This window comes from Thunnus albacares, chromosome 10 (assembly GCF_914725855.1).
Source record: "Thunnus albacares chromosome 10, fThuAlb1.1, whole genome shotgun sequence".
NCBI classification, from domain to species: Eukaryota; Metazoa; Chordata; class Actinopteri; order Scombriformes; family Scombridae; genus Thunnus; species Thunnus albacares.
Genome location: NC_058115.1, coordinates 24,345,104 through 24,357,610, shown reverse-complemented (window position 1 = coordinate 24,357,610; position 12,507 = coordinate 24,345,104). Strand labels below are relative to the sequence as shown.

The 12,507-nt window shown below is 37.7% G+C and overlaps 2 protein-coding genes across 2 annotated transcripts; one reads left to right on the top strand and one right to left on the bottom strand.

The window, feature by feature from the left end:
* The first annotated feature begins 506 nt into the window (after nt 1–506).
* Nucleotides 507–4,577, top strand: LOC122990106 (signal-regulatory protein beta-2-like). The gene is made up of 6 exons (XM_044363228.1): nt 507–606; nt 2,251–2,577; nt 2,734–3,102; nt 3,292–3,399; nt 3,608–3,657; nt 3,757–4,577. The coding sequence occupies exons 1-6, from the start codon at nt 507–509 to the stop codon at nt 3,889–3,891; spliced, it is 1,089 nt and encodes a 362-aa protein (XP_044219163.1). The 3' UTR covers nt 3,892–4,577.
* A 3,652-nt stretch (nt 4,578–8,229) lies between these two features.
* LOC122990105 lies at nt 8,230–10,463 on the bottom strand. The gene is made up of 4 exons (XM_044363227.1): nt 10,431–10,463; nt 8,821–9,199; nt 8,348–8,698; nt 8,230–8,234 (listed from the first exon to the last, which is right to left on the bottom strand). The coding sequence occupies exons 1-4, from the start codon at nt 10,461–10,463 to the stop codon at nt 8,230–8,232; spliced, it is 768 nt and encodes a 255-aa protein (XP_044219162.1).
* Nucleotides 10,464–12,507: the final 2,044 nt, after the last annotated feature.

The window sequence follows — 12,507 nt, the reverse complement described above, 5'->3', positions numbered from 1 at the left end:
TGTTATATGTTCGTGTATTCGCACTCTCATCTGGCAGCACTGTTCTGAATGTACTGGAGCCTCTGGATGCTCCTGCCAGGGATCCCTGTTAAGAGTGCAATGCTGTAGTGCAGTCTTGAGGAGATAAAGGTCAGGACAAGTTTCTCTGCATCTTACGGGGTTAGAGAGGGGCAGAGTTTAGAGAGATTTCTGAGATGGTAGAAATAAGTTTTGCACAGACGTCTTAAATGGTCATCAAAAGTGAGCTGAGGGTCAGACCTAACACCCAGATTAGTGACTGAGGAGGAAAGGGGGAAGTCCTGGCTGTCAGGTGAGATGATGTATGGGGGATGACTGAATCTGGTGTGGAGAGCCAATAAGGAGAGCTGCAGTTTTGCTGCTTTTTAACTGGAGGAAATTTCTGCTCATCCAGTCTTTATCTCCTTAAGACAGGTGCTGAGGCATTACATGGCTGCAGAAGGACTTGGGGCTGTTTTGATGTACAGCTGGGTATCATCAGCATAGCAATGGAAAGACATCCTGTGTCTGATCATGAGACGTCCAAGGGGGAGCATGTAGAGAGTAAACAGGATGGGGCCGAGAACCGATCTTTGTGGAACACCACAGGTGACAGGGAGCGGTCTAGACCTGCATCCTCCCAGTGAAACATACTCAGTCCTACCAGAAAGGTGACCAAACAAGTGTTGACAAGATATCTATCTTCTCCCTAAATGCCCTTGTTTGAGCGTTGTCTGTAGGTACTCTATTCATTATATGGTGATTTTGTGATTTGGTTTTTCTACGATTAGTTTACTGCTAACCAAGCTACCCATTACACTAGCTGGAATATTTAAATGTGGGAGTTGTAATCATCGTGATAATGTTGTGAAAACCAATCATTTTTAAGATGGGAGTGCATCTTACACATATCAAATGAGACGCTTTGCCAATTGCAACACTACACATGTTGTTTATTGACTGGAGTGCCCCTGTGGTTGTTTCTATGTAGGATGAACATAAAGAGGACTAAAAGACAGAATTGCTGAACAGAAAAATGCAGAAAATAAGCACAAAAAATGTTGATTATGCTATGGCTTCACATTATGTGTGAACGCGACATGGCAACCCCAATACACTGAGAGTCATGGTGTTAGAAGTCATTGAAAAAGACACTATAGGAGGCAACCCACCTAAAATACTACTCCAACACAAGACGTTTTGCACTGTACACCTGAAAGCATCACTGGTCTCAATGATTTTTCTCATTTTTTGTGAATGTTACTTCAGAATATATATATATATATATATATATATATATATATATATATATATATATATATATAAATTCACACTCACACACACACAGTGAATTTGTGTGTGAATTTTACATATATATATATATATATATATATACAGAGAGAGAGAGAGAGAGAGAGAGAGAGAGAGACAGAGAGATTGGTGAATTTATCATGTGTACATATGGATTAAGTCAACTTTGACTTGGTAGCCACGTTATATCTTCTTTTTAACATTTAGGTTTACCCTCCCACCCCACCCCTCTCCTCTCTCTCCCTCCTTCCCTTCCTTTCATCTCCCTTCCCTCCCCTTTCTGTTCCCTCCTTCCCTCTGCTGTCTATTGATCATGCATCACTTCCTTGTTTTTGGCTTGCACATTTATAGAGAACTATCCTCCCACTCAACTCATTACTGTAATACACTATAGGTGTGTAAGCTACTGCTGACAATGACCCTGATAAAGGTCGACCCTATGTGGGTCACAAAACATATCCCAGACTATATCCCACCCATGTAATGAGCTCTTCACAAGATGGAATAAGCACAGTACACCTGAAGTATCCAAAGAGTACCTGTATGTGACCACCACAAAGACCCAGCAGAGCTTCTACTCCATTGTCTTCATGTGACAGGAAGTGCAATTTGAATCTAGATTCTGTGTTAACCAATCACATGCATTTCTCAATGTGACATTCAGTGTCGTGGCCAAGTTACATCACCTCCTTTACTCAGTGAAATACCAGAAAGGTTCCTAACAAGAGACAATGTGAAGATGATCGTGTTATGGGCAACACTGCTTGTTCTTCATCAAGGATGTAAGTGCCATCTAATTCTGTGCATTCTCTATACCATTAAGAATTCGCAGTTTGACAAGATGTTTGGAGGTTCATATATTGTCTTTTTGCATAATACATTGTGCACATTATACAGTAACTGTTATTTACAATGTGTATTCTATATTTTCATTTAATTCAGATACGCTGATTCCGGTGATCACGGTTCAACTTGGTGAACCTGCAAACTTGACATGTGCTATATCTCATGAGGATTTCAGCTTTAAAAATCTCTACTGGTACAAGCAGAGTGCCGGTGATACTCTGAAATTAATTGTGAAAGTGTTTAAATCTACAAAACCTGAGTATGGACCACATTTTTCTCACTCAAGAGTGGAGGTACATAAAGATAAGAATTTTAAAAGCCTGACCATTCTGAAGACAACCCGAGAAGACGAGGGAATGTACCATTGTGCAGTCATGGAGTGGACTAATGTTGAATGGAGTGGGACATATTTGTTAGTAAAAGGTAATAATGTGATTTATCTTATTTTAACTTTAAATTGTCACCAAACTTCACAATTTCATTACAATACTTAAATTTATATTTGAGATATACTTCAATACCAGTTTTCAAAATGTGTGTGGGGGTCTCAAGTTTTTAACATAGTTTTGCATTGCATAGGAAACACTGAAAGGACATCAAACTATACTGTTGTTCAGTGGCCGACAGTATCTGATCCAGTCCGTCCAGGAGACTCTGTGACTCTCCAGTGTTCAGTCCTCCCTGAATACGAGAACAAGACGTGTCCAGGAGTACACAGTGTTTACTGGTTCAGAGCCGGATCAGATGCATCTCATCCAGACCTCATCTACACTGATGGAAGTAGCCGTGATGAATGTAGAAAGAAAACTGGCATTCACTCGTCTCCAAAGAGCTGTGTCTATCGCTTCTCTAAAAACATCAGCTCCTCTGATGCTGGGACTTATTACTGTGCTGTGGCCACATGTGGAGAGATATTATTTGGAAATGGAACTAAACTCATCATTGAAGGTAAATTAATTTCTGTTTAATGATGAAATCATCATATATGTGTGTGTTTTATCAGGAGTCAAGTATAATCCCTTTAGATCAACTAACAAAAACATTTGTTCTTCATGAAACATCATCTTATCATAATACCAACATTATAATTACTACTTCTTAATGTTAAATAATTTCCTTCTTTTCATATTGCTTCAGTTGTCAGCTGGTGGGATTTACAGAAGGCCAACACACTTATCTTTCTGCTGTGTGCTGCTTTGGCTATAAGTCTGGTTGTTAAGAAAAAATCTTGTGATTGTTGCAACGGTAAGTTAAGGAAACTACTCAAATATCAGTCTGTCAAGCAGTATTTGGTAAAAACTGTAAAATCTTTAGATTCATATTAGAGTTGTGTATAAGTCAGATTACTGGACCATTTATCGCTGGTAAAGTAAAACCAATGAAGCCTGTGTTGCTGATCATTATTTATCATTATTTTCCGTTTTTAATTATTATTATTATATTCATAATAAAGCTGCCGCTGCTCTGCAAACACATGCTGAAACAACCAGTGGTGGTCAGCAGGTAAGGAATTTAAACAGAATATGTCACGAGAAAAGTTATCAGCATGTTTTTTTTCTGTTTGCACCTTTTTATATTGACATGCATGATTTATTTCCTCAGATATATGAGGACTATTTGGTTTATTCTGCACTGACCAAGAAGACAACTGGCAAAGCAAGGAAAAGGAATGCAAAAACAAGGGAGGAAAATTGTGTCTACACCAATATCTTTTATTTACTTCAAAAACAGGAATGAATCATCATGAAAGTATCCACATTTAATAGTTAAACATTTTGGGATAATCTTTAACATACCGTATCTTTTACATTTTGTTTAATGTTTGTGGATTTTTTTTTATTCAATTCCTCAAAGAAGCTTGTGATGACACCCAAACTGTAACTTGAAACATTCATCTTAAAATGATTCATGAGGATGATTTCCTATTTGCCTCCTTTATCTGATCTACATTTTTAAGGTTTGAACAATCCCCCTTCACCCACATCTACTATCAATGCCATGTTAAGGTATTATACTAAAAGACATCAGTCTTTGTATATATGTTCTGCTTTTGTTTTACATAAACAAATGTGCATCATGAAATTTGAATTTTGTGAAGAATTTCAAGAAGACTGATGTTCAACTTCCTCCTGTCACTGTCCGTGCACATAATATACTGTACACCCTAAAACGAGCTAAGCTACAGACCTCTGCAGAGAGTTGGGGAGCAGTGTAAAGGTCATACTCTGCCTATAGAGAGGAGTGTTTCTGGGTGTGGTAATCTGATCTAACAACAGAGTAAACACACTGTGTGTTCTCTCTCCTCATTTTACTCCCTCTTTTCACTTTCATCGTGGAGAAATCCAGCGCTGTATAGTTTACTGCCTTTGCTTCACCATCCTGCAAAAAATATATTTGTGTGTTATTAAATAATTAAGAGATCATGACTGTTACATCATTAACTGAACAATGAGGTTACTTTCTTACGTGACTTATTTAGTCAGTGTCATTAGCCTAAATGTCTTATTGATTATTCATTCCTCTATCGTGAAAGCAGCAGATGTGTTGTATTATTGAATAGAACTGCTTTTAAAAAAGCAATTTAACATTCTTTTATGTCATTTCTAATGTCACTATACTATTTTAAAATACTCCTATGATATTTCTCAGTGATCTGTTTTGTATTCATACCACTTGATTTTATTCATGTTTATCATATAGCAAAAACATTATGTTACTTAACAGTGAATTTATTTTATTTTACTTTGTAACTTCTTGATCTGACCAAAGAAAAAAGGAAAAAGTTGGCAAAATATTCATTACACTCCTACATCAAGATCACTAGACCTAGCCAGTGCAAACAGGGCAACACACCGTCACATATTTACCAGAAGCATAATTACCGGGTCATTTGATTGATCCACTGTTGACTTGTCATGTCTAAGATTATGAGAAGCTCCTGTTGTTCCTGTTAATAAAAGCAAATCCTTCAGTGTGTTTACTGCTGTTGTATCAGTGTGATTTGTGTCTCATTAAAAGACAGAAATAAACAAAGCAAATCTTTGTTCACATTAGTTACACAGTTGTCTCTGCAGTTCACTTCAGACCCTTGGCTGCCCCTTGACCAAGTCTACCAGAGGACTGAGCAGTTAGAGGTGAAGTGTTTTGCTCATGGGAAACTACAGTTTGTAATGCCATATAACACCTGAAATTAAATGCTCAATATACAAAAAGGACACAATCATTATTCACATGATGAAAGAACATTCATCGACCAGTAGAAGTTACTTCTACTTAGGGAAATTAAAATAATTAAAAAAAAACAAAAAAACATACAGGATAGTGAAGTCATAAAATTGTTCACTCCTTAAGGTTTACAATATTTTATCACTATAAAAATGTATTTTTTACACTTTTGACACTGAAACAACGAAAAGAAGTGATTGCTGTTAATAGTCTTTGGAACTGTTTCTAAACAAACTACTGTGCCCATACTCTTCATAATGAATAAACATGTTACCCAGTGCAGCGGTGTGGTTCCCTGACAAAAATTTGGATAACTATAGAGGTCTGCATCACAGGGGAATAGGATGTATCTGACTTTGGATACACACAAATAGGATCAATTCATGGTTGGTTTGGCTCTGCACCTGAGATTTGTTGACAATAAGAAAAATATAGAAAATCAACTTAAAACAGCCTTTAAAGATTTAACGTTGGCAGAGAGAAATTTTCCCTGTGCTAATGAAAACAATGTTTGAGAGTCAAACATGTACATACAATACATCATTCTGCACAGTGAAGGTCCAACATCCAAGTGAAGTAACAATACGTTGAGTTGAGGGGACTTTAACTGAAACAGAAAGCAAAATACAGTGAACATACCTTTGCAATGTTCACAAACTCTCCTCATGTTAATGTAGAAAATAAGAACAGCAATCACAGTCACACAGCAGACCAACAGTGCTCCAAGTACAAGGACAACTGGATCCAATCCTGAGCCCGGAACCAGAAAACAATCCAAAGATATTAAATAATTGACTGTCAACATTTGCTACTATAAATACATTTAAAAAACCACAGTAATTACGTTTTGTCAGCAGGCAAAATTGGTACATTGATGTTGGTTTCAGTTTAACATTCTGCTGCTAATAACAACCACTACTGGCCCAACTCTATTGTAGGTGCCGCTTAAAGCCGGGCTCAGTCTACAGGAGTTTTAAAATCCTAACCAATTTTGAAATCGGGTTGCATCACGCACATAAGGAAAAACTTCATAGATGTTCTTCTCTCTAATCTAGATAATGTCAAACATGGACACACTACAAGATTTGAAAGTAATGGTGCATCACACACGACAAGATATTTGTTCACACACTTGAACACTGTCAAGTAAAGCCTGTGCAAGATGGTCAAAAAAACTTCACAGATGTTCTAAATATGCACACACTACAAGATTTGAAAATAATGGTGCATCACACACTACAGGATACATGTTCACACACTCTCACTCTCTCAACCCAACCGGTCAAAGCAGATGGCCGCCCACCAAGAGCCGGGTTCTGCTTGAGGTTTCTACCCGTTACAGGGGAGTTTTTCCTTACCGCTATCACCAAGTGCTTGCTCATGGGGGAATTGTTGGGTCTCTGCAAATTAAAGAGTAGGGTCTAGACCTGCTCTATGTGAAAAGTGCCCTGAGATGACCTTTGTTGTGATTTGGCACTATATAAATAAAAATTGATTGATTGATTGATTGACTTGAACACTGTCAAAGAAAGGCTGTGCAAGATGGTTGAAAAACTTGACTTGACTAACCCTAATCCTACCATCGCTTTCTCTGACCAAATTGATAAAAAAAAAAAGGATACAGCAATTGGATTGAAGCTTACATCCACAATGTTGAAGGTAAGACCGGAGCCTGCCCGGCCCACATTGTAAACACTGTAATGTTAGGATAGCAAACCTGAAGTCTGCAATTAACATTAATGTCAATGTTAGCGCCATTAAAGCAGTCAGATGACAAATGAATCCATTGGCTTATGTAAATGTTAAAAAGTCAATAATATTACAACTGTGGGTCTGTGTAACTCTTATCAGATCAATTTTACATATAAAAAATGAAGTTCACACAACCATCTCGCCATTCTCACACAAGCTTCACATGACAGGTTCCCACCCTGAGTGTGACGTCAGGAAAATGGCCACCGTGTGAATATGATGCATGTGCATCCAGCCTTTTATCAGATTTGTGACTAAGCAAAGACATCTTTTATCTCTTAAATGCCCTTGTTGGAGTAGTGTCCTCAGCTTACTGCTAACAAAGCTAGCCACTTCACTAGTTATCTGGAGCTAATGACTGTGTCCGAAATTACTGCCTGTTTACAATATAGTGCACTACATTTACCTTAGGCCATTTCATTTGAGTGTCCAAATGCAGAGTGTGTTAAATATATATCCGCTATGTAGTGCCCTCAAAAATTCCACAATGGAATTAAAACAGTAGTGTTCATAGCATGTTGGCCTACACTACTTTCTGCAAACAATCCCACAAAGCAATGCTCCACATTTTATAGATGTGAAAATACTGTGGCACAACTTATAGCTGATGTTGATGACACCAAATGACAATGATTAGTGAATATCTCAAATCTTGATATACTGCTCACTATTGAGTAAACTATTAAGTGTCTATTACATAGGGAGTAGTGAATATGGTGAGTGATTTTGAACACAGCCCTTGTTTGTTGCTAATGAAATATAGAATACTGAAACTGTTAAATTACTGTTGGGATGGCCTAACTGTTGAGTATTTTACCTGTTTTACTTTCACTTTTTATGTGTATGTTTACTAGAGTAATTATGATGTTTAAATATAATGTTTAATTGAGTTTTGGGTGAAATATTCCACATAGATGGAGTGAGGCACATATGTTTGTACGCTTCTCCTAAAAAACAATGTATTTATTACCACTGAATTAATTCCTTTTTCAATATTTCTGGATATTAAATGTTTAAGGTATTAAAGTTTACACAATGGGATAAAGATTTTGTTGATAACTATTGGCATCATGTTTTTATCACCACCAAGTTACTGTCTTAAACTTAGAATAAAACAACAGTTTAATAAAAAAAACTATAAGTTTAATATATTTTAAGTTGTCTAAATCCATATGCGAAATCTCTTTATGATTTAAATACAACTGTAAATACATACTTGTGTCCACTTTAGTTCCTTCACCAAACAGGATCTCTCCACATGTAACCACAGCACAGTAGTAAGTCCCAGTATCAGAGGAGTCCTGTATAGTTTTGGACAGACTGTAGACACAGCTCCTCTCCACAGGTTTATCACTCCTGTTTCTGTGAGTGTAAACAACGCCTGGATGAAATCCTCCTGATCCAGGATACCTGAACCAGTACACACTGCGTACACCTGGACACCGATCTGTGTTTTCTGTTGTGTTCTTGGAGAGCAGTGAACATTGGAGAGTCAGTACGTCTCCCAGCTGGACTGATGCTGTCTCCGGACTTTGTTTCACATAGACTGATTTGCGCTGATTGTTGTCTGCGTGATTTAGAAAAATAACATTAAAAATGCAACAAAAAAGAATTCACAATCTACATTATTTGAATGACTTAAAAACTAAAATGATCATTGACATAAGATACATTTAAGATTATTTTTACCGTTCACAGCCAAGAATGTGCCATTGACGAAAGTCTGTGAATATGATGCTCCATTTTGACAGAAATATGTCGCTTCATCCTCTTTGCTTACATTTCTGATGATGAGAGAATACTGAGCATCCTCTCTTGTGAATGTGAAACGTGACTCTCTAAATTGTTCACTGACTGTTATTTTGCCAACAAGTCCAGAGGCGACTGCTTGGCCCATATGTCCAAGAGGCTGCTTATACCAGTGAAAGAATTTGTCCTTCTCAAAGACTGGACAGTGAAAAGTAACATTGTCACCAGGTTCAACCAAAGTCTGTGAGATCAGGTGAGGAACCTCTGCAGTCTGAATCAGAGCTGAAGAAAAACAGAAGAGACTTACTAGAAAACAGCACTAAAATAATGAAAAATGTAGAATTTGTCAAGATTTTTACAGTGCTTTGTCTCATATGCATTGTTATTACAGACTGTTCAGTATAGACAATGGTTTCCTACACATGATAAGAATTGTACTTACACACTGCAGTAAGAAGAATCAAATCAGCCAGTCGTCGGATCATTGTGGTATAGCACTCTTGTCTTCTACAACTGATATCCTCCCACCCAGATGGAAAATTTGGTCGTAAGGTGATAAAGGTTTATGGAGGGGAAATCATAGTGATTGGCTAAAATGTAGAACATGAACTTCCCCCTAGATTTAACAAACCAGTGATCCATTTCCCGTTGATAAGAGATATACATGCACTGTCCACTTCATTAGGTACACCTGTGCAATCTAATGCAATCTGATACAACAGCTCTGCCATAAATTCTACATTTATGAAGCTTATACATTTTCAGTTTTTTGTTGACATTGTCAGAAAGGTGATAATTCTACTTTATGTTTATTATTGAGGTCGTAGTTGGTGGTGGTGGTGTACTGGAGTACATTATATTGAATGGTGTTCCTAATATTTTGTCCACTCTATTAATCTTCATGAGGGGGACAAAATATTAGACACACTTTTCAATATAATGCATTCCAGTACACCAACACCACCCACTACGTTCTCAATAATAAACATAAAGTAGAATTATCATCTTTCTGATAATGTCAACAAAAACTGAAAACATAAAAGCTTTGTATAAGTAGAATTTATTGCAGAGCTGTTGTACTGGATTGCATTAGATTGCACAGGTGTTCCTAATAAAGTGGCCGGTGAGTGTACATGCGTGTGGCAAGAGACATAGCACTGCTACACAAAGAAGATCATAGCTAGCTAGCAAATAAGGCTGTAAACAATGTAGATTTCAATTTTTTAAGTAAAGGAAAGAGTTACAGTATGCCTCAAAGGAGCAAGCAACGTGTTCTGGTGAGAAACAATGAAAATATAACCCACACACAAAGGTGTTTTCAATCCATTTGGCTGGTTAGATGTCTGTTGAGGTTGAATGTGGGCAAAGCTATGGCAGAGTGTAGGCTACATGACGTCACTTGATTATTTGAAATAGTTACAATGATAAAGGTGAAACAGATGCAATAAAGCTTACAATAGAGTCACATAGATTTCAGTCAAACAGCCTGTAGACACCCACACACATCTGAGAATAAACCAGAATAAGTGAAATCACCTGTGTGGGTGTACCATGGGTGTGCAGGGCTTTTCATAGGAAGTCATCCTACGCATTGGAGCTATTTCCTAAACCACGACAACTGGGCCTGCAGACAACAAAAACATCCTGTCCTCACAGTAAAGACAAAACCCCAATGATGTTTCTGGAAGCACTGGTATACAGTTCGCTAGCTAACAAGACACTGTAAACCAGACACTGTTGGAGCTGAAAGGTGTATTTCTTGTCTCTCTGTATACACTATCTGTTTTGCTTTCTGTATTTGTGCTAAGCTAGGCTAAACTCATCCTGGACCTGTAGTTTGTGTTGTTTTGTTTGTGAAATAGCCTGATTAGAACTTCACTATGACAACAACCTAAGAAGAGGAAAAGAGACTTCTGAAATGACATTAACTACAGAGTAGGTGGTAGCCTGCAGTTTTGAGGGGCAGTTGCAGGGGAAAGCCAGAGGAAATGTGGCTAAAACCACACAGGAAGTCAAGTGATGTGGAGAACTTGCTGTTAAGTTGATGTTCCTTTCTTTAAGAACATTACTAAAATATGCGGTATAAAATGTAAGGGGACAGCTGCAAAAAATTAACACCTCCATTTTTCTTGTCTCACAGCACTTTGCAAATGCATACTGCATGTCTGTCTTGAGAACAACTGAGCAAAGCCACATGCAACAGCTACACTGTTAGACAAAAGCTGTGGTGGGCCATTTCTCCACCCTTTGACCAACCACTGAGACTGTTTACTCAGAATAGATGTGACTGTGGGCTTAACAAGTTTAAAGCGGGAGAGAAAAGCTGCATGAGGCTTCAGCAGACCATTTTTTATTGAACAGGTTGAAATGATTGTTTGAAATGCTCATTTTAAGAACAAATAATGTCTCTAAATTGTGTTTTTAAAGGTGCAACCATAGACACCTACAGTCATATCTGCAATACACAGTCTTTATATAAGTTCATATTTTATTATAATTTTATGTAAAGGTATTGATTCATTCACCATTCATTTGGACATACTACAAGTCCATCACTACGCCAAGTGATGCATGTTGGAACACACTTTAGCAAGGTTGTCAAACCTATTTGCAGATAATCGGGCAAACTGAACTTAAGATCATGGTTCAAACAGACTGGAGTGGGACCAGTGAATGAGTAGTACTCCCAATGAAAAGCACTGAATCACAGAAAAGTGTAATAGTCATGATATAGGGTAACTCTAAAGTTGTGTCTCCCCAGCCCTTTTGCACCCTAACACTGTAAGATGTTGTGATGTTAACAATAATCATGACAATAATTTAATGTTATTCAACTAGCCTTTAAAAGAGGTGAAAGAGCAGTGCAAGCCCAGCTTCCTGTTGCTTAAGTAGAAAGGAAGAAAAGCCTCTTTGAATTCACACCTTACATTGAAGGCGCAAACACAATAATGACTAACTTTCCGTGCAACATTTTTTGGCCAGTGTTGACTGTAAATGCGTGTTTATCTGTGTCTGTTTGTGTATCGATTACTAGGAGTGGAAAAAAAGCAGAAAGTACAAAACAGGACAAAAGTACATGAAAGTAACTCCAGAAGAAACTCCATAAACACATAGTGTTTGTGTGCCACAAATATGTACATCTATACATCTTGCAAGTAGGAGAAGAAAGTAGAGCTGTGTCAGAAACTTCTACTTCTTTTTGATATCAGAGCCTATAGTGTTGCACTTGACTGCATTATAGTGTCAGCTGGCTCTGTCTTGTTATTGTGAATGTGTCCACCACTGTTCATGGGGTAGCAAGGTGGTATTTTTACTGTTTTACTGCATGTGAAAAAACTTCCCTTTACTACAAAAAACACCCTTTTGTCTCTCAGTGATTAATATGCTGCCTCACAACAACAAAGCCTTGGGTTCAAATCTCAGCTGGGTTATTTTATTTGTGATTTTCTCCCCTTTTCACACAAGTCCCCTTCCTCAGATCAAAACATGCAGGTTAGTTGAGTTAGAAATTCTAAACTACCTGCAGCTGAATTAGTTTCTGTGATAGCGCTGTGACAGAGTTGTGCTCTGCTCTCCTTTCACCAGCCCCCTGACTAGAGTCATCAGCTCTTCCTGCTGATGTGACTG

Bases quoted from the DNA above. Each gene is read 5' to 3' on its own strand.
- LOC122990106 (XM_044363228.1), top strand. From the start codon at position 507: ATGGAAAGACATCCTGTGTCTGATCATGAGACGTCCAAGGGGGAGCAT. The intron at 3,103-3,291 runs GTAAATTAATTT...ATATTGCTTCAG, and splicing joins AACTAAACTCATCATTGAAG to TTGTCAGCTGGTGGGATTTA. The intron at 3,658-3,756 runs GTAAGGAATTTA...TTATTTCCTCAG, and splicing joins CAACCAGTGGTGGTCAGCAG to ATATATGAGGACTATTTGGT.
- LOC122990105 (XM_044363227.1), bottom strand. From the start codon at position 10,463: ATGACTTCCTATGAAAAGCCCTGCACACCCATG. The intron at 9,200-10,430 runs GTACACCCACAC...TCATTATTTTAG, and splicing joins AAAAGCCCTGCACACCCATG to TGCTGTTTTCTAGTAAGTCT. The intron at 8,699-8,820 runs GTAAAAATAATC...TAAATCACGCAG, and splicing joins CACATTCTTGGCTGTGAACG to ACAACAATCAGCGCAAATCA.